Genomic DNA, 24770 nt, shown 5'->3' with positions numbered 1-24770 from the left:
AAACCAAGGGGTCAAGTATGGGGTAATAATGTGGAAGATCAGAGAAGCAAAGGAACAACCACCAGTGACTTCTTATCTCTCCAGTTACTCGGACTGAATGAGGGGCCAAGATCCTGTCTCCACCTCCCAAGCACTGGAATTAAAGGTGTGAGCCTCCCAAGTGCTGAGATTAAGGGTGTGTGCCACCACCAACTGGCCTCTATGGTTAAGTAGTGGCTAGCTCTGCACACTGGTCTCAGGGCAAGCTTGATTTGTCAGAACACTAACAAACAATATGACAGTACCAAGCAGTAACCTTTCCCAATTTATTGCTGGCAAAGGCAATGCCTGCTCTCCAGCTCATAGATAGAATGATTGAAACATTTATAGCATTTTCTTGTAGCAAAAGTCACTTTGTGGGGCTTTCTTCTTGTCCTTATTATACCCAAGAGTTCAGGGCAAAGTTGGTCAAACTGATCTACAAGTACTAGGCCCCTATGATCGTAGCATTCCAGAGGTGCAGGGTATAGCTCCTGGGTCAGCTTGCTCAGTTTGGCTGTGTTGTGAAGCAGTTGCATCAGGAGAGGCAGAGACAGATTATTATCAATGAAATTGACCTTGGTGAGCTGGGAACATTGGCTCAGGGCAGGCAAGAGCACCCTGAATCCTGAATCCTCCAGCCAACATTTCTCCAGTTCTAGGCTTTGTAAAGTGGCTTTGACTCTTTCCAGGAGAAGTCCAAGTGGTCCAAGCCACTCAACTAAAAGTACAGAGCTCAGGTGCAGATGCCGGAGCTCAGAAAGGTTCAGGCACTGGGGCAGGTAATCCAAGTCTGCCTGGGAGAGGTGACAGTAAGTAATGGATAGGGTCTCCAAGGGCTTCTTCAGGGACCTGGTGAGAGAACAGAGATGGGTTTCTGTCACATGGTGTTGAAGAGGAGGGTAGAATTGATAATGAAGCAGGTGGCACTTCTCCCAAATTCATTCTGCCCATGGAGGTCAACCCCCTTTGTGGTATGCTCACAAACATCACAGCATTCTAGTGTGAGGCCTGTGGGTATCAGCATGGGCCAGGCTCAGGGCACAGTAGAAAACCAGTCATCTTCCTAACAAGGGAGGGAGCAAGCATGGTGATTGTAGGAAGAACTACCTCTTCCAAACAAGCTTCAGCAGCATCATAGGAGTTTCCCTGTAGAGTCCTTTCCTCAGCACTGCCATATCCTGTTCTCACAACTTCAATGCCAGTGTCACACATTTCCCATTCATCAATCCCTTTCTGGATGCGCAACAACCTTTCTCAAATGAGCAATTAGGGGCATCCTGGTGCCTGGTCACACGTATCTTAGCACAGAACTCATCTGCTTGGATATGCAAGGTTTACAGTGGCCAGACCATCAAGGACTGGCCTACTAACCTACTCACCTACAAGAAAAAGAGGTGGGTTCTATCCGGTCTGGGGGACCCTCTCTATCCTTCCTTACCTGAGCCACTCTCGCACGCAGCCAACTAGAAGGTAGATATCATTTATATAGAGATGCTGTAGGCCATGGAATTTGGGGAACTGAGAGAGCAATGTGCTTATCCACTCCTCTTCCAGCCCTTGGGATTCATCCATCCTGAAGGTATTGGTGATGCCCTCTAGGACTAGAGTGTGAAGGTTTCTCATTTGCCCCAGGTAAGGTCCAAAAGCAGCCATGTCGTCTATCCACAAATCACGCAGGTGCAGCTCCCGTATACATTGGAGATCTACAGATTTTAAGATCTCTATGACGTTGGAGACGCATGATTCCCAAATCTGAAGCTTCAGACAGCATAGATGAATGGAACCTTTTCTCTGCTGGGCCCACTGCACCAAATGAGTGGCATATTCTTTGGTGTCATTGTCCATAAGTTGGAGGTCAGTTACCACCTTCAAACTGTTCTTCATCCCCGAGTCATGACATGTCTCCATGGGCTGCTCATGTCTCACAACCTGTTGAGAGCAGTCTCCTTCATAGGTTCCAGCCCATGTGCTCCAGAAGTGAGTGTCCGTGGTCGTCAAATCCAGCACTCTGACTTTCCCCTTTCTGTGGGAGAAATGGCTAGAATCCTCAGCAAATCAGACAAGACTCATCTTACAGGGTTCTTCAAACCACATCTCACACTTCAGCTATCCCTTCCAAATAGTTCTTTCTCCCTATGTGTAAAATCAAGCCCAGAACCTCCTGCTCTGTCAAAAGGGAACGTTCCCATGCTGGTATCCAGAAGCCTGTCTCACTTTCTTCCATTTCATTCCCCTTAATCCCAGCCTCACTCACTCCACCTATATTTTTGCAGTACAAGTATTCCTTTGGGGTATTACTAGGTGGCTGTGTCTAATCTAATCTTTTCTGTCCTCCACATTTGCCATTATTTCCCGAGATGGTTGAGACTGGGCCCTAGCCTCTAGAATCTTCTAAGCTGATGCTAGCAGAATCCTCTAAATTTCCCTCTAATACTCCTGGTCTCCGCTTGTTCTCTCTCTGCACACACAGAGCCTCCTTCCACCCCAGATGATGCTGTTTACCTGGGGCAAGTCATCGGTGTAATACAGGCATCTAGTCCATCAGACAGAGCCTTCAAAGTTCCCAGGTGGGGGCTCTTTATCAGGGCTCCTACAGGAAGGTGTGGGAATGGCCATATAGGGACCATGGCTCTCAGGACGTTTGTCTGTCTCTTCTTGAAGGCCACCTCAAACATTGTTGGGAGCAGCATCCAGGGCATCACCTCCAGAGCAGAAATGGCCAAGGCCTCCTCCCTCAGTAGACCTTCTATTGCAAGCTGCTGGAGTGTTGGTGGGGCTCGGTCTCCCATTGTGACTGGCTTTTGGGAGTCAATATCCTGGGGAAGCATGGAAACAAACACAGTATTAATGTCTGGCAACTTGGGAAAACCAAGGCTCAGCCTAAGGTTTTATAATGAATAGACTTTGGTCAACTCTCCAGGTCCTCAAAGTAAGCAAAGGATACCCAGTTCCCAACCTATTCACTGCCTCCTTTCATGCAATGAAATGGAACATGACAATGACTGGAACAACTGAGGGCCATCTGTGAAATGGGTATCGTTACTTACTGACTACAGTGGTTGGTTACCCACTGATTTGGGTATAAGCAAAGGAGTCAATAGGGCTGCAAGCTCCAGCTCTCCAAACTCCAAGGCTGAACTGGGTGGGACACAAACACTAAACAGAATCAGCCAACCTCAGTAGCCATTGACCTTGTCTGTAATCATTATAAAGCATCTGGAAAGAGGAGACCAGGAAGAAAGAAAGAAAGAAAGAAAGAGAGAGAGAGAGAGAGAGAGAGAGAGAGAGAGAGAGAGAGAAAGAAAGAAAGAAAGAAAGAAAGAAAGAAAGAGAGAGAGAGACTGAGGAAGGGAAAGAGGGAGGGAGGGAGGAAGGGAAGAAGGAAGGAAGGAAGGAAGGAAGGAAGGAAGGAAGGAAGGGAGGGAGGAAGGAAGGAAGGAAGGAAAAATACAAACAACCCCAAAAATAAGAATATAAACCAAGTATAAAGGAGAAGACTAGGAAGTGGAAATGACGATTCACATCTTGGAAGTAGGAACATCACTTGCTCAATGCCATAGTTGTTTAGTTCTAGAGCACGAGGGCAGCCTACCTGAGGTCTGCAGAAACCCAAAAAATGAAGGACGTTGGTGGGGGGAGTGTATTTCAACTTAAACATCAACTAATAGGCCCGGCCATGGGGCCTATGCCTTTAATCCCACTACTCGGGAGGCAGAGACAGGTGGATCTCTGTGAGTGTGATGCCAGCCTGGTCTACAAGCGAGTTGCAGGACAGGCTCTGAAGCTACACAAAGAAAACCTGTCTCAAAAAACCAACAACAACAAAAAAATTAACTGATCGTTTAGACTAGGCTGGCGTCAAACTCACAGAGATCAGCTTGCCTCTGCCTCCCTCATTCCTAGATTAAAGAAATGCACAAGAATGCCTGGGTTCAATTGACATAAAGATCAGCCTAGTCATGGGATTTAAGTGACTCACATTTGTGGTTCTGGTCTGCCTGAATAGCCTTGAGTTCAAGGTCACCCTGACATATTTTCGGGGGTGGGGATGTTTGAGTAGCTTTGGATCCTGTTCTTGAATTTGCTGTGTAGACCAGGCTGGCCTCGAACTCACAAAGATCAGCCTGCCTCTTCCCTCTGAGTGCTGGGATTAATACTCTCACATTCTTAGTGAGACTCTGAACCAATAAACACAGAAACCATACATGACCAAATTAATTATTGTATATGAATGAGAGCACGTTGTCATATTCTGATTATCCTACCCTTAGGGGGCTGAGGTGGATGAATCTGTTTAAATTTATCTTAAAAAAAACCAAAACAATATCAATAACAGCAAACAAACAAACAAATAAACAAACAACCACTAACTCCCACACAACCCCTGTAGGATGAAATAATACATAGACCATATCTGAAGCAAGGACAAGCCTAGACTTGGCTTCAGGAGGTGGGATTTCCTGTGGAGCTGAAGGACTTACCTGATCTGGACACTGGTGAGAGGCCTCCAAACTCAGGCAAGGGCAGGATGTGACTCCAGGATCCAATACTGAGCATTTCTCTGGCTGCTCTAACTCTTTATATACCTTTCCACTGAGCCCTCCCTTTTGTGGCCACACCCTCCCATCCTAAGTCTGCAGTCTGAATCAACAACTGAGTTTCCACCCACTTAATGCTTTTGGGATTTACATGGTGTAGGATCAACTCTAAACCCAGGAAAAAAACTTAAGCAAGGATGATGGTCACTGAAGCCGTGTTATGGTGGCCCATGCCTTTAATCCCGGCATTAGGAAAGAGAGACAGGCAGATATCAAGAGACACCCTGTGGTGATATTTTATTTGTGCTGAAATGTGATTTTGTTTCGTTTTGTTTTTTGAGACAGGGTTTTTCAATGTGTAGCTTTGCGCCTTTCCTGGAACTGACTTAGTAGCTCAGGCTGGCCTCAAAATCACAGAGTTCGGCCTGGTTCTGCCTCCCGAGTGCTGGGATTAAAGGCGTGGGCCACCACCACCTGGCGAAATGTGATTTTTTTTTTTTTTTGGTTCTTTGAGACAGGGTTTCTCTGTGTAGCTTTGCGCCTTTCCTGGAACTCACTTGGTAGCCCAGGCCGGCCTCCAACTCACAGAGATCCGCCTGGCTCTGCCTCCCGAGTGCTGGGATTAAAGGCGTGCGCCACCACCGCCCGGCGTATTTATGTTTTAAATGTTTTGATCGGGGTTTTAAAGTGTAGCTAAGGTTAGTTGGAACTCCTGTGGCCTAGGCAGAGCTACAATGCTCAGCAATCCTCCTGTCTCCATCTGCCTTTTGTTATGGTGTGAGCTGCCACACTTGAGTTTTATTCTTATGTGAACAACATAGTTCCGAAGTGATTTGGTCCATCATTTACAGGACTGTGTCTCATGATCGACCTGAATCATAGAGCTGAGAATGTCATTCATTGTTAAAGGACCTTTGTCCAGGTCTTCATGAACTGGATCGGGGGTTGTGCTGGATGCTGTGGCAGTCGATTGCTAGGACAGCTACACAGAAGACTGAGGCAGGAGGATGGTGTGAGTGCATTCCTCTTGTGATGACAGTACTGGTGATTCAGCTCAGTTGATAGAGTCTTTCTCTAGTGTGCTCACAGTTATTATAGCAGCATGCAGGAGCAGGAGGATAGCTGCAAGGTTGAGTCTAGCCTGCTACATGAGAAAACCCTGTCCCAACGAATGGACAACACTGAGAGCTGTTGCCCGGTGTCGGAGAACAGCTTGGCAGAGAGACCTGTGGAATCCTGCATGCAGTCTGTACCATGACTCCTCGTCTGTTGTTCTCAAAGCCTCCATTCCACTCCCTTCAGCATGACAAACCCCTTAACGCATCTACCTGGCTAGCATTACCATCATCCCACTCAATTCTAACTGCTACTAGGAATCAAAATTTAAAAAATTTAAACTAGAAATATAAAACACAATGAAAACATTCTAGAGTGGATATACCTGCCAGAACATTTGGCTTCTAAGTCAACACAGATGCATTTGTACTTTCTTTCACACTTTCTGCAATTTTGGGGGCAGGTTATCAGGTAGCCCAGCTAGGAAGCTAGAATGACCTTGAGTCTCTGCTCCTCTGTCATACTCTCAAGAGTCAGGGGATTGCAGATGTGCATCTTTGTGTCCTATTTGTGGATTTCTGAGATATTAGCCAGGCTTTGTGCATGGGAGACCATCATTCCAGCAGCTGAGTCGCATCCCAGAATTTTTGAAGGGGCTGGGGTACAAGGATGGCCATGTACGATCTCTGAAGTCATCCCACTCCTCAAAGAAAGGTGGCCACTCAGGTTTGTGTCCAGGTCATTTTAAGTTATTAATCAGCTACTTGGCTCATTTATTTATGTAATTTGCTTTTCTCAGGCTGGCCTGGAAGTCAATATTTAGCCCTACTTGGCCAAAGACTTTTTTATCCACTTGCCTTCCACAATGGATAGTGGGCTTACAAGCTTGTACCACACAAGGTTTTCTCATTCTTTTGATTTTGTTTTTGTTTTTGTTTTTGTTTTTGAGGTGGGCTCTTGCTATGTAACTCGAACTGGCCTCTCACTCACACTACAGACTATTTCTCCTTTTTTAGCTTCCCAATGGCTGAAACTACTGGTGTGAGTTACTGAGACATCTTGGACATCTTTTTGTTTACTTCCATTTAACAGTCTCTGTTTTTCGGGGACCTGATCTGCAGTAGTGCAGGACAGCCTGTGGAGTCTACCCTCTTTCCAGATGCTCTCAGGTAGTTTCATGGCTTTTTCTGTTTGTTTTTGTTTCAAGGCAGTGATTCTCTGTGTAGCTTTGGAGCCTGTCCTGGAATTCAGTCTCTAGACCAGGCTGGCCTTAAACTCACAGAGATCCACCTTCCTCTGCCCCTGAAATGCTGGGATTAAAGGCATGCACAACCACCACCCTGCCCAGTTTCATGGCTTTAAAATTTTTATAACAATGATGAGCAATGGTGGCACACTCCTTTAATCTGAGTACTCCCGAGGCCAAGTCAGGTGGATATCTATGAGTTTGATGCCAGCCTGATCTACAGTGTGAGATTCAAGACAGGCACCAAAACTACACAGAGAAACTCCGTCTCGAAAAAACCAACCAACCAACCAAACAAACAAACAAACAAAAAAGAAAGAAAGAAAAAAAGAAAGAAACCAAACTGAAATCTTAAACCCATCGTGATATTGCACGCAAATAGGGAGAGGGCAGGAGGAGGAGGGTATTTCAGTTGAGGTTAGTTTACAACACAGCCTGAGCCAACAACCAGATCCCAAATGTTGATGAAGTCATGGTCTCATTGTGCAGACACCAATGGCCTGGAAGTCACCATGTAGACCTGGTGGGCCCTGCACACAGAGATCAGCCCCCTTCTTTCTTGGAGCACTGAAGTGAAAGGGGTTCAAAGTCATTGACTAATTATTTGTTTCTTTGCCTAGAAGAAGTGATAATGCCATTTTTGTCTCCTGTTGTGAAAAGTGTGAGGCAGCATCTTGTCCAAAACCCACTCTGTTTTTGAAACATGGTCATCATGTAGCTCTAGCCTTTCTGAAACATTTTTTTAAATATTTATTTATTTGTTTGTTTGTTTATTTATTAAGTGTACACTGTTATGCCTGTATGTATGCTTGTACACCTGAGGAAAGCACCACATCTCATTATAGATGGTTGTGAGCCACCATGTGGTGGTTACTGGGAATTGAACTCAGAATCTGGAAAAGAAGCTAGTGCTCTTAGCCTCTGAGCCATCTCTCCAACCCTTTCTGAAACTTTTTATGTAGATCAGCTTGCTTCTGCATCCAAGATGCTGGGATTAATGGTGTGTTCACCCATGCCTGGTTCAGCTCCCATTATTGGTCACTTTTTTTTCTTCTGTTCACTGTGCTGGACTGGTCTTTACAAAAACATCCTGTTCTGTCAGAAAGCCATTGGGCACCATCTCCTTCCATGACACAGATTTAAAACTGTTCTGAGAAATGGTTTTTATAGCCATGCTGACTTCTATCTTGTTAGATAGCCAGAGATGACCTTAGTTCTAGATGACAGGCTTATTCCAGCTTGTCTAGTCCATGCAATGCTGTAGAGAGAGCCTAGGGTTTGTGATGCTGGGCAAACACATTTCCAATTGTCTATATCTTCAGAACCATTGCCTAGCTGCAGCAGATGCAAGCCATGTTTCTGCCTCAGCATTCTGAGTAGCTAACATAGCTGAAGAATGAGAGAACATGCAACTCAGTTATATATTCTAGAAAGGATCACACAGCTGTGACAATGTTTGCCACAAAGTTCTTGGAGGATATGTTTAGGAGATTTTGGGTGCATGTCTCTTGCCAGGCAGGTAGTAACGCCAGTCTAACCAACACTCATAACCATGTGAGTCACATGTGAATAAAACTCAGCCAGGTGTGTTGGCTCACAGGAGTCCACCTACTAGGTGAAATGCTGAAGTAGAAGGATTGTCGGGATCTGGAGTATCAGATCTCCAAAGCTACAGAGCAAGACTCTTCTTCAGAAAAACAAATAAAAATGGAGTACATAAACAGCTACTAAATTAATGAACAAATAAAATTCAGTATAATGGGCTCCTGTCTTTCAGGCAAATCTCAGCTTTTTGTCTACGCCAAAAGGAACTCTTTTGGTTTTCATCTAGATACTGAAAAATATCTTATACAGGCAGCCTCAAACACATTAAGATCTTCCTGCTTCTTTCTTCCTCTAGACTGATGGGAATAAAGTATGTGACCTGAAAACACAGGGATTATTTTTGTCATGTGTATTTGTTTGTTTTGAGACAGGGCCTCTCTTTTGGTAGCCCTGGATGTCCTGGAGCTCTCCATGTAGACCCAGCTAGGTTTAAACTCACAGAGTTTGGCCTGCCTCAAACTGCACAATGGTTGGGGTTAAAGGCATGCCCAACCACGAACTGCAAAACACAAACTGCTTTTCCCCCCATTGTTAACTTTTTATATTAAGAATTTTTTCATTCATTTTGCACACCAAAGTTCCCCATCTTCCCTCTTCCTGCCCACTCCCAGCTTCCCCTCCAAACCACTCCCTACTCCCTCCCACAAGAAGGCAAGGCCTCCCATGTGGAGGCACTTTCAGTAGAGAGACAAGTTCAAGTTTTTCCCCCTGCCTCAAGGCTTCATGAGGTGTCCCATTATAGGTAGTGAGCTCCACAATGCCCGCTCATGCACCAGAGATGGATTCTGATCCTACCGCCAGGGGGCCTCCCAAGCAGATCAAGCTACACAACTGTCTCACCATGCAAAAGGCCTAGTCCAGTCCCATGTAGGCTTCACAGCCATTGATCCAGCTTTCATGAATTCCCTCTAGTTTGATTTGAGCTATGGAAGGTGCTATCTATAGCCAATATAGTTCCCACTATTAGTTGTGTGTGTAGATCCTTGACGGATATTCCTTCACAATTAGTCATGATTTAGGGCAACAAAGACATAACAACCATGACACATCAAGTGTAGGCCTTCCTGTCTCTATTTCTAAAAACAATAAACGTGATGAAGAAAAAAAAGTGTGATACCAAGTTCTTATATTGCCACCTGATTAGATCTCACTTCGTACCACTTGGTTTCTAAAGCATTGAGCACTGTGTGAAGTCATGTGCTCTAAATCCCAATGCTGAGAACTTTTTCTAGGATTTCATGTCCTGCACAGCTTTGAGAGTGACTAGCTTAGTGTGATGGGGAAAGAAAAACCACAGACACAAGAAATGTGGGGAGATGAGTGGTCAGTGTGCTGTGAAGGAGCCCCACCAGGAACTCCAAAACACAGAACATTTATTATATGCAATGGGCAAAAGGGTACAGCTACTCATGCTATGGGATCTCTGTGAGGAACAGTCTCAAACTGCAATAATCCCAGGGAGGATTTCATCCATCCCCACCCCCCACCCCAGTAGGCTTCCACAGCTCAGAACTGAAGCATGATCCTATCTAGTCTTATCAATAAAACCCAGGGGTCAAGTATGGGGTAATAATGTGGAAGATCAGAGAAGCAAAGGAACAACCACCAGTGACTTCTTACCTCTCCAGTTACTCTGATCTAATGAGGGGCCAAGATCCTGTCTCCACCTCCCAAGCACTGGAATTAAAGGTGTGAGCCTCCCAAGTGCTGAGATTAAGGGTGTGTGCCACCACCGACTGGCCTCTATGGATAACTAGTGGCTAGCCCTGCACACTGGTCTCAGGGCAAGCTTGATTTGTCAGAACACCAACAAACAACACGACAGTACCAAGCAGTAACCTTTCCCAATTTATTGCTGGCAAAGGCAATGCCTGCTCTCCAGCTCATAGATAGAACAACTGAAACATTTATAGCATTTTCTTGTAGCAAAAGTCACTTTGTGGGGCTTTCTTTTTGTCCTTATTATACTTAAGAGTTCGGGCAAAGTTGGTCAAACTGATCTACAAGTACCAGGCCCCTATGATCGTAGCATTCCAGAGGTGCAAGCTATAGCTCCTGGGTCAGCTTGCTCAGTTTGGCTATGTTGTGAAGCAGTTGCATTAGGAGCGGCAGAGACAGATTATTATCAATGAAATTGACCTTGGTGAGCTAGGAACATTGGCTCAGAGCAGGCAAGAGCACCCTGAATTCTGAATCCTCTACCTAACAGGCAAAACAGGTGTCTCTCTCAATAAAGGGCTGTTGATTCACGAGGCCCTTACATTCATGGACAAGGGAGAGAACAAACACAGGCCTAAGTCAGCTTCACAATGTCTCAAGGACAAATCCTGCAGCTCCCCTTCAGAGTCACATGCCGACTTGCTCATCCTTGTGCAAGTGTGTCCAAAAAGGATAAGACTAAATCTCAGCCGATTAAAAGTTACTAGTATAACTGCTGCTTGCTTAACCAATTATGTTTGAGATGACCTAACTGTCCCTGAAACTCCCCCTAGCTGTCCTTCAAAGGAGTCTGCGCACTTTACCTAGGGTCAACCTCACATGCATGCTGGAATATTCATTAATAAACGGTCTTTGCTTTTAGGTACCATTCAAGTCTGGGGTCCTAAAGACCTTTTTGCCTTGCAAAGTTCAGTGGTCACCTTCCTATGGGTCCCGCATGTAAAGTTGACACAACATTTTGTTAAGCAGTCCAGGCAAGAACCGTTTCTTGCCCAAATGGCTATTTTCCCCAAGAAGAAGATAAACTCCACATGGAGTGTCTTTGACGCCCATCCTCTCTTTGAAGTAAATTGGTGCTGACAGGAGCAGACATCTCACTGTCCAGAAAGTCCAAGGTTTTCAAACATTTTAAATGCCGTATTCTGTAGGTCTTTGAAGTGTTTGAAGGTTACCCACCTGATTGAATTATGTCCATGTATACCCAGAAAACTTAACATGCCTATAAGTTTGACTATCATAGAAGACTAATTATTCATCTGTACTTCTCAATTATCCATTACAATTTCAATGAGTTATGTAAACTTAATACCTTAAAAGAGAGCAGAAATATACATACAGTATAACAAAATTAACTTTAAATTTGTATCAATAAACTAAAATCGACAGCAGTGGAAAATATTTTACACGAGTTGTTGCTCTTTAAAAGCAGATTCATTAATCTACCCTCTCATCCAATCATATCTATATCCTATATTTCCGTATCATATCCCCCTTCTTTCTTTTTTAATTTTTCCCTTTTCTGTTGAATTAAAAAGGAATATTTTAACTTGTTTATTGCTTGGATATAGTGTATATAGTTATTGTATTTATTGTATATAGTTTTTCTTCTATTAGTTTTAACTGTTTAAATTATTATTTTATTTTCATTAGACAAAAACTGGGGAAATGTGGTGATACTCTGTTTGTGCTGAAATGTGGCGATGTTTTTTTTGTACGTTAATAAATAAGGCATGCCTGGAGATCAAGGGAAGAAAGGCCAGCCATTTTTAAGTAAACACAGAAGACAAGCAGTGGTAGCACACGCCCTTAATCCGATCACATGTCAGGCAGAGTCTCTGTGGGTTCAAGGCCAAGTGTAGTGAGACACGCCTTTAATCCCAGCACCAACCCTAGAGACCTGGAGGTCTGTGCAGACAGGCGATGACAAGGAAGTGAGGTAGCTGGGCTAAGGGCCAATGAGAGGGCAGAACAGCGAGGCAATCAAAACCTAGGCAATAAAAACCTAGGTAGACGGGAAGTCAGGGCCTTTTGGAAGGTGCAGAGCTGGTGAGGTAAGGTAGCTGGTGGCTCCCCGTATTTCCCTGACCTCTAAGGCTCTCACCCCTATGTTTGGCTCTGTGTTTCTTAATTAATAAGACCGTTTAGAAATTCGTTTACAGGGCCAGGTGTGACTCTAAGCTCCTGGACAGCGTCTTCTCTGGTTCCTCTGAAGCTTTTATAACCCATTACTACTCACCAGGCTGGTCTCAAACTCAGAGATCCTCCTGCCTCTGCCTCCCGAGTGCTGGGATTAAAGGCGTGTGCCTCTGTTGGGGGATCTAGTTGGTCCAGGGCCGGCTCTCTGGTGTCGGCTGGTTTTGGAAGCCCATTTCTGAGGTCCAGGTGTGTGTGTGTGTGTGTGTGTGTGTGTGTGTGTGTGTGTGTGTGTGTGTGTGTGTGTGTTTGTGTCAGGGCTACTCCGGTTCAGCGGCCGCAGACATGGCGTCCTCTACCGTGGCCGGGAAACAGAGGATTCCCAAAGTGGCCAAGGTGAAAAACAAAGCGCCAGCTGAGGTGCAGCTAACTGCAGAGCAGCTCTTAAGAGAGGCTAAAGAGAGAGAACTCGAGCTCCTTCCACCCCCGCCTCAGCAGAAGATCACAGATGAAGAGGAGCTCAATGATTACAAACTTCGGAAGAGGAAGACTTTTGAAGATAACATAAGAAAAAATAGGACTGTGATTAGTAACTGGATCAAGTACGCTCAGTGGGAAGAAAGTGTAAAGGAAATCCAAAGGGCTCGGTCCATATACGAGCGTGCCTTGGATGTAGACTATCGGAATGTTACACTCTGGCTGAAATACGCGGAGATGGAAATGAAGAACTGCCAGGTCAACCATGCCCGAAATATCTGGGACCGAGCCCTAACAACTCTGCCCCGAGTCAGTCAGTTCTGGTACAAGTCCACGTACATGGAGGAGATGTTGGGCAATGTCGCCGGTGCCCGTCAAGTGTTTGAGCGCTGGATGGAATGGCGGCCTGAGGAGCAGGCCTGGCACTCCTACATCAACTTCGAGCTGAGACACAAAGAGGTGGAGCGGGCCCGGACCCTTTACGAACGCTTTGTGCTCGTGCACCCTGCTGTGAAGAACTGGGTCAAGTATGCCCGATTCGAAGAGAAGCATGCTTATTTTGCCCATGCGCGGAAAGTCTACGAGAGAGCAGTGGAGTTCTTTGGAGAGGAGCATATGGACGCACACCTGTATGCGGCCTTTGCTAAATTTGAGGAAAATCGGAAAGAATTGGAAAGGGTACGAGTTATCTACAGATATGCCCTGGATAGAATTTCAAAACAAGGGGCGCAAGAACTCTTGAAAAACTATACCATCTTTGAGAAGAAGTTTGGTGACCGGAGGGCTGCTGAAGATCTCATCGTGAGCAAACGGAGATGCCAATATGAAGAAGAGGTGAAGGCTGATCCGTACAATTACGATGCCTGGTTTGATTACTTGCGCCTGGAGGAAAGTGAGGCGGAGGCCGACACAGTGCGGGAAGTCTATGAGAGGGCCATTGCCAACGTGCCGCCCATCCAGGAGAAGAGGCACTGGAAGCGCTACATCTATCTCTGGATCAACTACGCGTTCTATGAAGAGCTGGAAGCCAAGGATCCTGAGAGGACAAGGCAGGTCTATCAAGCGTCTTTGGCACTAATTCCTCACAAAAAGTTCACATTTGCCAAAATGTGGTTATATTATGCACAGTTTGAAATACGACACAAAAATCTGACACTGGCCAGAAGAGCTTTGGGGACTTCCATAGGCAAATGTCCAAAGAACAAGTTATTCAAAGGGTATATAGAACTGGAACTACAGCTTCGAGAATTTGACAGATGCCGCAAGCTTTATGAGAAGTTCTTGGAATTTGGACCTGAAAATTGTACCTCATGGATTAAGTTTGCAGAATTAGAGACAATCCTCGGTGATAGCGATAGAGCCCGGGCCATCTACGAATTAGCCATCAGCCAGCCAAGCTTAGACATGCCAGAGGTACTTTGGAAATCATATATCGATTTTGAGATGGAGCAGGAAGAACCTGAAAGAGCACGAAACCTTTACCGACAATTGCTTCAGCGAACACAGCATGTCAAGGTATGGATCAGTTTGGCTCAGTTTGAGTTATCCTCAGGGGCAGAAGCAAGTGTGACTACATGCAGACAGATTTACCAAGAGGCAAACAAAACCATGAGAAACCGTGAAGAGAAAGAAGAGAGACTTATGTTGCTGGAATCCTGGCGAGGTTTTGAAGATGAATTTGGAACAGTATCAGACAAGGAAAGAGTAGACAAACTCATGCCAGAAAGGGTCAAGAAGAGGAGGAAGGTCCAGGCCGAAGATGGGTCTGACGCCGGCTGGGAAGAATACCATGATTACATCTTTCCAGAGGAGGCTGCCAACCAGCCTAACCTCAAGTTTCTGGCAATGGCCAAGCTTTGGAAGAAACGGCAACAAGAAAAAGAAGCTGCCCAACAGGATCCAGATAAGGACGTTGGTGAGAGTGAATCCTCATCTTTTTAAATGTTGGAACTTTTTTTTTTAATAGAAATGAATAGTTTAGAACTTTGATTTCTGAACTTTTTTATATAATTACACAGCAAGGAGTGATCTTTGATAGCTACCTTTCTAATTAGTTTTTAAAACACTCTTGGGTTAAATGTCGATAGAACACCATAGATTCTTGTGTTCACCCCTCCTGCTCCTACCCTATATGAAAATGAGTTTTATATGGCCTGTGTACTCACATGCCCATCAGTGTATGACAGATAATTTACAAGCCCTGACATTCCCCTACAATGAGACAATGTTTAGACCTAAAAGTGAAGTGATGATACACACTGGTCCATGGATAAACTCTGATAAGGTTATAGAAAGCGAGAGAAACAGATTGACCAAGTTGTGCATTGTGATTCCATGTACAGTAACTGTCCAGAACAGGCAGATCCCAAGAGAGTGGATTATGCTTGTCAGGCCTGGGGAGAGAGGGGAGCGGGAATGAGTGCTTCTAGGAAGATCCCTTTTCGGGAAGATGACGATATTCTACAACTATCGTGAATGTACAAGATGTTACTGACGGTTTACGTTTAAAATGCTATGTGGTTATCTTGTATTTTAAAAATAAATTTTATCATATTAATACAATGGCCTGTGTAGTCTATGCTCACTCCTTTGGCTTCTGTGGATTTTCCAGACACTGGGTTTGTTTCCTTCTTTTTTGACTTTTGATTTTACGTTTGACCATGGAGCCCTGGCTAAGGTGGAATTCTAGATCCTCCTAGCTGAGGAGTGTTGGTGGTGCTCTCCTAAGTCTAGCTCCACCCAGACATTCTGACGCATGTTCCCCCAGTCAGCTCCTGTAGTTCCCACACTGTCTGAGATTAGAGAGGAGCTCCCAGCATTCAGACGATTCTTATTCAGTACTTCAGACCCCAGCTTGGCTTCCGTCTCGGGATCTTTCTTTCCATCCTTTCTTTGGATATCATTCCATGGTGCTAAGGACAGCATCAAGGGCTTCCGATGTGCTTGGCAGGAGCTCTTCTGCCACGTGTGGTAGTGCACACCGTTAATTCCAGCACCCAGGAGGCACAGTACCTAGAGGTCCTGCGGTCGAGGTCATTCTAGTCTACATAAAGGGTATCACGCCAAACACACACACACACACACACACACACACACACACACACACACACACACACACACACAAAACATGAGAACTTCCACTTCCTCAGAGAGACAGCCACAAAGCTCACTTTTACTCCTTAGCATCCTTCACCCTGAGATACAGATTGGACTTTCTTCCCATGCCTGTGGGAAGAGGTAAAGGTTCCTTTAGCCATTGCTGCATGTCCCAGGAGCAGTCCCACACACCTGGAAGCCCTCTTCCAGAGAGGCTCAGCATTGATCCAAGATTCTCTAGCTGGAATTCTCCTGTTCCAGAAGCTACTGTCCTGCCCTTTGACACCATTCTCACTAAAGCCCAAACTTGCCTGGACCTCCCAATTTTGTCCCAGCTGGCCTGGAGTACCTGATCCGGTTGACTTCACCGTACAAGCCTACACAATCATACTCATCTCAAATCCAAAAGTCAACATTGCTTTTATTGCCATTTTTCCGTATCTCACCCAAACAAATAGTTAATAGTTTTCATCTAGAGAATATAAAGGAATGTTTATTGTGTCACCTGGGCTGGTCTTAGCCCTGGATATTAGCAGAGGATGGACTAGGTTCCTTAGGGGTCACTGAATCACCATCTATGGACCAGATGGCAGGGCACTGAATCCAGCAAGTGAGTGCAGCCTCCATCACTGTAGAGGGCTTCAGTGACTCCTCTGAGACTCTGACTCTTAAGGACCATTTGAGTCACAGGTCCTCTAATCAACCACTGCCTTCCAGTCCCTGGGAGGAGGGATCAGTTTTCTCAGTCCCCACCATGCTCCTCCACATGGAGTTCAAGATGGTCCATGGAACGGATAGCATCAAATGTGCCACCATTAAGCGAGGAATCTTAGGGATCTAGTAAATGCAGGAGTATGTTGATGACCCACTCCAGGAGCTGGGACTGAGTATTACTGACATGTGGCCACAGCATGCAGAGTGTTGGCTGGGAAAGGCTTCATTTACTCTTGGGCTTAGACAGACAGTCAGGTTGTGGAACATTGTGGTGGCTCAATGCATGAGATTTCGCTACATCAACCGAAAGACCTTAGTGTGATGCCCAGAATCTCCTGTGGAAAAAGAAACTGACCATTGAAAGTCATCCTCTGAAGGCAGGCATGGTGGCAAGTGTCTTTAATCCCAGCACACGGGAGGCAGGGGCATGTGGATTTCTGGGAGTTGGTAGCTGGCCTGGTGTACATAATGAGTTCCAGGATGGCCAGAGCTGTGTATGAGACCACATCTCAGACGGGGTGGGGGTGGGGATGCGGGGAGGGGTCAAGGGGTGGGGGGGGGGAGAGACAGAGGGAGAGAGACAGAGACAGATAGAGAGAGAGAGAGAGAGAGAGAGAGAGAGAGAGAGAGAGCATCTTCTGACCTCCACATTGTTACAATGGCACAGAGGGGCCTACATACAGACTCACATACACACTCAATGATAATAAATCAAAGGCACATCCAGAAAACATGTGTGCTGCCTGTGTAGATGGAGAAGACAGCAAGTGCTCCCAGAGAACAGAAAAAGCAAGGTTAGTGTCAGATAATCTGGAACTGTTCCAAGAGTTTCAGGGTGCTGAAATCAAAAGCTGGTCCCCAGAATAAACAGCAAGCCCTGTTAACCTCTGAGCCATCTCTCCAAAAGAATCTCTCTCTAGCTCTTTGACTGGGTTTTCATGAAGCTGAAGTGTATAAAATGCCCAAGAAGAAGGAATTTTGGATCATTGTTCACTCTGAAAGTTCTAGGATGCAGAAGGTGTAGAAACAAGGGGGGCACGAGAACATGCAAACACGGTAAGCCTGATGAACAACTATGAAATTGTCAATGAAAGCGCCTCAGTAAATTAAAAGAATACAATGCCCTCTCATGCAAAAGGGTTTTCTTGAAACCTATGGGAAAGTGTAATGCTAAGGGTGGTGGGGGAAATAATATCCAGCTCCTCAAGCCTTCCGAAGCAAGAAAAAGACAGATCACAGCTCAACAGTGAGAATGCTGTATGGCCAACACCAGTTCATAGTTCAAACAACTTACTGTTCAAGAAAGAAACATGTATCCATAAATTACAAATCTCCATGTAAGATGGACAACCAAAAGCCAGAGTCCAAACCAAGACAGAGGCATGGAGCCTGCCTCATCCAGTCCATTATGCTCCTTGTAATATCCTCTCTCTCTATCCCCTTCCCTGTGTCTATGGTCTCTCAGACACTGATTGTGCTGGGATGAAATCCCTACCATTTTCCAGTCTCTCTTCCTGTCCGAGGTTGGGTCTGCCCTGTTGACCTTCATTAGAAAATGAGCCCCTGGTTCTCCATGTCGAAGCTTCACTCCCTCTAATCTGAACTAATGGAGCAGTCTTGTTTCCCAAGTGCATCCAAAATCCCTTGAGTACACATGTTCTGTGTCTCCAATGAGTCCCTTGCATCCCGGCTTTCATTTTTCAGAGCCCAGCTGTGACCTCTCCTTATTGATTGCAAACAGGAGCATGGTTTGAACTTCAGGTTGTAGACACAGAATCCATGAAAATCCAGACACCTCTTACCAACAAAGTAGATCAGCTTGGGCTGCCTTATAGCCCCGAGTGTTTCCAGGAGCTTAGAACAATGTGGCAGGTCTGTCTGGCAGGACGTCACCAATGTTATCATAGATCTCCACGGAGGCAGGGTACATCTCTAGGGTCTGATGTCTCAGGTCAGAAGGGTGCTGCCGCAGCTTCTTCAGGTTTCACAGGACAGGAAGTTCTTCACAAATTTGACCTAGGAGCCTTCGCAGGGAGGAGGACACTGATTTGGAAGTGTCTGTGATCATAGATCCCTTCAAGTCTAAGCTCAGCAGTGTAGCTGTCAGTCTTTCTTTCTGTCTTCCCAGAGTGAATGGCTTCAATGTAAAATAATGACACCCTCTCGACCTGTATTCCCCCTCTTCTGGGATGATGCACCGCAGGTTGGGTCTCGCTAATGACATCTGGAGAGCAGACAGACACCATCCTGTCTTCCAGCCGGTATGTTGCAGAAATTGGGGTGGGCATCCCAGAAATGGAGCACTTGTAGTGTCCAGTTCTTGTGGGTTAAACAGAAAGATTCCGGTGTCTGGAACTAAATTTATAATCTGATTTGACCCCTGCCTTAGTTAGGGTTTCTCTTGCTGCAACAAAACACCATGACCAAAGAGCAAGTTGGGGAGGAAAAAGGTTTATTTGCCTTACACTTCAGCATTAAGGTTCATCACTGAAGGAAGTCAGCACAGGAAATCAAAACAGGGCAGCCTGATGACTGGCTTGCTTCACTGGGCTTGCTCAGCCTACCTTCATATAGAATTGAGGACCAGTAGCCCAGGAATGGCGCCATCCACCGTTGGGCTGAGCCCTCCCCCATTGATCACTAATTGAGAAAATGCCTTTCAGCTGGATCTCATTGGAAGCATTTCCTCAACTGAGGCTCCTTCCTCTGATGACTCTAACTTGTGTCAAGTTGACACACCAAACCAGCCTGTACAAGCCCACATCTCAAATTCCCTTCATTCCATTCTTTGAACCCAGTCTGTTTCCATTTCTAGTGACCAGGGAAAGAAGAACAGCCGCATCATATATTGACTGCATCTGTTTGTCATGCCTAGATTCCAGGGTCCCCCAAAGAACACCAAAGAGTCCGAATCCATAAGCAAAAGCAGAGAGCCTGGATTCATGCAAGCTGTAGATGGACCCTCCTTGTGTATGATACAGTGGTACTATCAGAGAGCGCCAATCTGGGCGGGACCACAGTTTTTTTTTTTTTTATCATATTAGAGGTTGGGGGTGATTTGATTTCCAAGGTTCAGGACCCTAATTGGCTGACAGTTGTCTAGGGGTTTAGGTATGTGCTGGGCATGTTTGGACCATCAGGTATTTATTTCCCCTTAGTTGTTGGTCCTCCCTAGTTGGGGTCAGCTTATTGCTTTTTCTGGGGACTGGGTAGTACCTGCCAGCAAGCCTATCATGGCAGCTGTGTCTGGGCCTCTAAGCATGTGTTCAAGCTTCACGATGTCTCAAGGACAAATCCTGCAGCTCCCCTTCCGACGACGAGTCACGTGCGGACTTGCCCAAGCTTGTGCAAGTGTGAACAAAAAGGATGAGACTAAATCTCAGCCAGTTAAAAGTTACTAGTGTAACAGCTGCTTGCTTAACCAATTATGTATGAGATGACCTAACTGTCCCTGAAACTCCCTTCCAAGGAGGTGCTTCAAAGGAACCTGCACACGCTACTCAGGGTCGACTTCACATGCATGCTGGAATATTCATTAATACACGGTCTCGGCTTTTAGGTACCATTCGAGTCTGGGGTCCTAAAGACCATTTTGCCTTGCAAAGTTCAGTGGTCACCTTCCTCTGGGTCCTGCATGTCCAGTCGACACAACATTTTTTTTTTTTTTAAGCAGTCCAGGCAAGAACAGTTTCTTGCCCAAATGGCTATTTTGGCCAAGAAGAAGATAAACTCCACATGGAGTGTCTTTGACGCCCATCCTCTCTTTGAAGTAAATTGGTGCTGACAGGAGCAGACATCTCACTGTCCAGAAAGTCCAAGGTTTTCAAACATTTTAAATGCCGTATTCTGTAGGTCTTTGAAGTGTTTGAAGGTTACCCACCTGATTGAATTATGTCCATGTATACCCAGAAAACTTAACATGCCTATAAGTTTGACTATCATAGAAGACTAATTATTCATCTGTACTTCTCAATTATCCATTACAATTTCAATGAGTTATGTAAACTTAATACCTTAAAAGAGAGCAGAAATATACATACAGTATAACAAAATTAACTTTAAATTTGTATCAATAAACTAAAATCGACAGCAGTGGAAAATATTTTACACGAGTTGTTGCTCTTTAAAAGCAGATTCATTTATCTACCCTCTCATCCAATCATATCTATATCCTATATTTCCGTATCATATCCCCCTTCTTTCTTTTTTAATTTTTCCCTTTTCTGTTGAATTAAAAAGGAATATTTTAACTTGTTTATTGCTTGGATATAGTGTATATAGTTATTGTATTTATTGTATATAGTTTTTCTTCTATTAGTTTTAACTGTTTAAATTATTATTTTATTTTCATTAGACAAAAACTGGGGAAATGTGGTGATACTCTGTTTGTGCTGAAATGTGGCGATGTTTTTTTTGTACGTTAATAAATAAGGCATGCCTGGAGATCAAGGGAAGAAAGGCCAGCCATTTTTAAGTAAACACAGAAGACAAGCAGTGGTAGCACACGCCCTTAATCCGATCACATGTCAGGCAGAGTCTCTGTGGGTTCAAGGCCAAGTGTAGTGAGACACGCCTTTAATCCCAGTACCAACCCTAGAGACCTGGAGGTCTGTGCAGACAGGCGGTGACAAGGAAGTGAGGTAGCTGGGCTAAGGGCCAATGAGAGGGCAGAACAGCGAGGCAATCAAAACCTAGGCAATAAAAACCTAGGTAGACGGGAAGTCAGGGCCTTTTGGAAGGTGCAGAGCTGGTGAGGTAAGGTAGCTGGTGGCTCCCCGTATTTCCCTGACCTCTAAGGCTCTCACCCCTATGTTTGGCTCTGTGTTTCTTAATTAATAAGACCGTTTAGAAATTCGTTTACAGGGCCAGGTGTGACTCTAAGCTCCCGGACAGCGTCTTCTCTGGTTCCTCTGAAGCTTTTATAACCCATTACTACTCACCAGGCTGGTCTCAAACTCAGAGATCCTCCTGCCTCTGCCTCCCGAGTGCTGGGATTAAAGGCGTGTGCCTCTGTTGGGGGATCTAGTTGGTCCCGGGCCGGCTCTCTGGTGTCGGCTGGTTTTGGAAGCCCATTTCTGAGGTCCAGGTGTGTGTGTGTGTGTGTGTGTGTGTGTGTGTGTGTGTGTGTTTGTGTCAGGGCTACTCCGGTTCAGCGGCCGCAGACATGGCGTCCTCTACCGTGGCCGGGAAACAGAGGATTCCCAAAGTGGCCAAGGTGAAAAACAAAGCGCCAGCTGAGGTGCAGCTAACTGCAGAGCAGCTCTTAAGAGAGGCTAAAGAGAGAGAATTCGAGCTCCTTCCACCCCCGCCTCAGCAGAAGATCACAGATGAAGAGGAGCTCAATGATTACAAACTTCGGAAGAGGAAGACTTTTGAAGATAACATAAGAAAAAATAGGACTGTGATTAGTAACTGGATCAAGTACGCTCAGTGGGAAGAAAGTGTAAAGGAAATCCAAAGGGCTCGGTCCATATACGAGCGTGCCTTGGATGTAGACTATCGGAATGTTACACTCTGGCTGAAATATGCCGAGATGGAAATGAAGAACCGCCAGGTCAACCATGCCCGAAATATCTGGGACCGAGCCCTAACAACTCTGCCCCGAGTCAGTCAGTTCTGGTACAAGTCCACGTACATGGAGGAGATGTTGGGCAATGTCGCCGGTGCCCGTCAAGTGTTTGAGCGCTGGATGGAATGGCGGCCTGAGGAGCAGGCCTGGCACTCCTACATCAACTTCGAGCTGAGACACAAAGAGGTGGAGCGGGCCCGGACCCTTTACGAACGCTTTGTGCTCGTGCACCCTGCTGTGAAGAACTGGGTCAAGTATGCCCGATTCGAAGAGAAGCATGCTTATTTTGCCCATGCGCGGAAAGTCTACGAGAGAGCAGTGGAGTTCTTTGGAGAGGAGCATATGGACGCACACCTGTATGCGGCCTTTGCTAAATTTGAGGAAAATCGGAAAGAATTGGAAAGGGTACGAGTTATCTACAGATATGCCCTGGATAGAATTTCAAAACAAGGGGCGCAAGAACTCTTGAAAAACTATACCATCTTTGAGAAGAAGTTTGGTGACCGGAGGGCTGCTGAAGATCTCATCGTGAGCAAACGGAGATGCCAATATGAAGAAGAGGTGAAGGCTGATCCGTACAATTACGATGCCTGGTTTGATTACTTGCGCCTGGAGGAAAGTGAGGCGGAGGCCGACACAGTGCGGGAAGTCTATGAGAGGGCCATTGCCAACGTGCCGCCCATCCAGGAGAAGAGGCACTGGAAGCGCTACATCTATCTCTGGATCAACTACGCGTTCTATGAAGAGCTGGAAGCCAAGGATCCTGAGAGGACAAGGCAGGTCTATCAAGCGTCTTTGGCACTAATTCCTCACAAAAAGTTCACATTTGCCAAAATGTGGTTATATTATGCACAGTTTGAAATACGACACAAAAATCTGACACTGGCCAGAAGAGCTTTGGGGACTTCCATAGGCAAATGTCCAAAGAACAAGTTATTCAAAGGGTATATAGAACTGGAACTACAGCTTCGAGAATTTGACAGATGCCGCAAGCTTTATGAGAAGTTCTTGGAATTTGGACCTGAAAATTGTACCTCATGGATTAAGTTTGCAGAATTAGAGACAATCCTCGGTGATAGCGATAGAGCCCGGGCCATCTACGAATTAGCCATCAGCCAGCCAAGCTTAGACATGCCAGAGGTACTTTGGAAATCATATATCGATTTTGAGATGGAGCAGGAAGAACCTGAAAGAGCACGAAACCTTTACCGACAATTGCTTCAGCGAACACAGCATGTCAAGGTATGGATCAGTTTGGCTCAGTTTGAGTTATCCTCAGGGGCAGAAGCAAGTGTGACTACATGCAGACAGATTTACCAAGAGGCAAACAAAACCATGAGAAACCGTGAAGAGAAAGAAGAGAGACTTATGTTGCTGGAATCCTGGCGAGGTTTTGAAGATGAATTTGGAACAGTATCAGACAAGGAAAGAGTAGACAAACTCATGCCAGAAAGGGTCAAGAAGAGGAGGAAGGTCCAGGCCGAAGATGGGTCTGACGCCGGCTGGGAAGAATACCATGATTACATCTTTCCAGAGGAGGCTGCCAACCAGCCTAACCTCAAGTTTCTGGCAATGGCCAAGCTTTGGAAGAAACGGCAACAAGAAAAAGAAGCTGCCCAACAGGATCCAGATAAGGACGTTGGTGAGAGTGAATCCTCATCTTTTTAAATGTTGGAACTTTTTTTTTTAATAGAAATGAATAGTTTAGAACTTTGATTTCTGAACTTTTTTATATAATTACACAGCAAGGAGTGATCTTTGATAGCTACCTTTCTAATTAGTTTTTAAAACACTCTTGGGTTAAATGTCGATAGAACACCATAGATTCTTGTGTTCACCCCTCCTGCTCCTACCCTATATGAAAATGAGTTTTATATGGCCTGTGTACTCACATGCCCATCAGTGTATGACAGATAATTTACAAGCCCTGACATTCCCCTACAATGAGACAATGTTTAGACCTAAAAGTGAAGTGATGATACACACTGGTCCATGGATAAACTCTGATAAGGTTATAGAAAGCGAGAGAAACAGATTGACCAAGTTGTGCATTGTGATTCCATGTACAGTAACTGTCCAGAACAGGCAGATCCCAAGAGAGTGGATTATGCTTGTCAGGCCTGGGGAGAGAGGGGAGCGGGAATGAGTGCTTCTAGGAAGATCCCTTTTCGGGAAGATGACGATATTCTACAACTATCGTGAATGTACAAGATGTTACTGACGGTTTACGTTTAAAATGCTATGTGGTTATCTTGTATTTTAAAAATAAATTTTATCATATTAATACAATGGCCTGTGTAGTCTATGCTCACTCCTTTGGCTTCTGTGGATTTTCCAGACACTGGGTTTGTTTCCTTCTTTTTTGACTTTTGATTTTACGTTTGACCATGGAGCCCTGGCTAAGGTGGAATTCTAGATCCTCCTAGCTGAGGAGTGTTGGTGGTGCTCTCCTAAGTCTAGCTCCACCCAGACATTCTGACGCATGTTCCCCCAGTCAGCTCCTGTAGTTCCCACACTGTCTGAGATTAGAGAGGAGCTCCCAGCATTCAGACGATTCTTATTCAGTACTTCAGACCCCAGCTTGGCTTCCGTCTCG

At 45.3% G+C, this 24770-nt stretch overlaps 2 protein-coding genes and 1 pseudogene across 2 annotated transcripts; all 3 read left to right on the top strand.

The window, feature by feature from the left end:
* LOC128096151 (U4/U6.U5 tri-snRNP-associated protein 1-like) overlaps window positions 1-24770 on the top strand; it is a 306060-nt pseudogene that overhangs the window by 224852 nt on the left and 56438 nt on the right.
* Window positions 12661-14736, top strand: LOC128097561 (crooked neck-like protein 1). The gene has a single exon (XM_052718151.1). The coding sequence runs from the start codon at window positions 12664-12666 to the stop codon at window positions 14734-14736; it is 2073 nt and encodes a 690-aa protein (XP_052574111.1). The 5' UTR covers window positions 12661-12663.
* Window positions 21767-23842, top strand: LOC128097560 (crooked neck-like protein 1). The gene has a single exon (XM_052718150.1). It carries the CDS (start codon window positions 21770-21772, stop codon window positions 23840-23842), a length of 2073 nt encoding a protein of 690 aa, XP_052574110.1. The 5' UTR covers window positions 21767-21769.

This window comes from Peromyscus californicus, unplaced genomic scaffold (assembly GCF_007827085.1).
Source record: "Peromyscus californicus insignis strain IS unplaced genomic scaffold, ASM782708v3 Scaffold_5__1_contigs__length_169319896, whole genome shotgun sequence".
NCBI lineage: Eukaryota > Metazoa > Chordata > Mammalia > Rodentia > Cricetidae > Peromyscus > Peromyscus californicus.
Note: the sequence above shows the minus strand (reverse complement) of the source record. Positions and strands in the feature narration are given on the sequence as shown.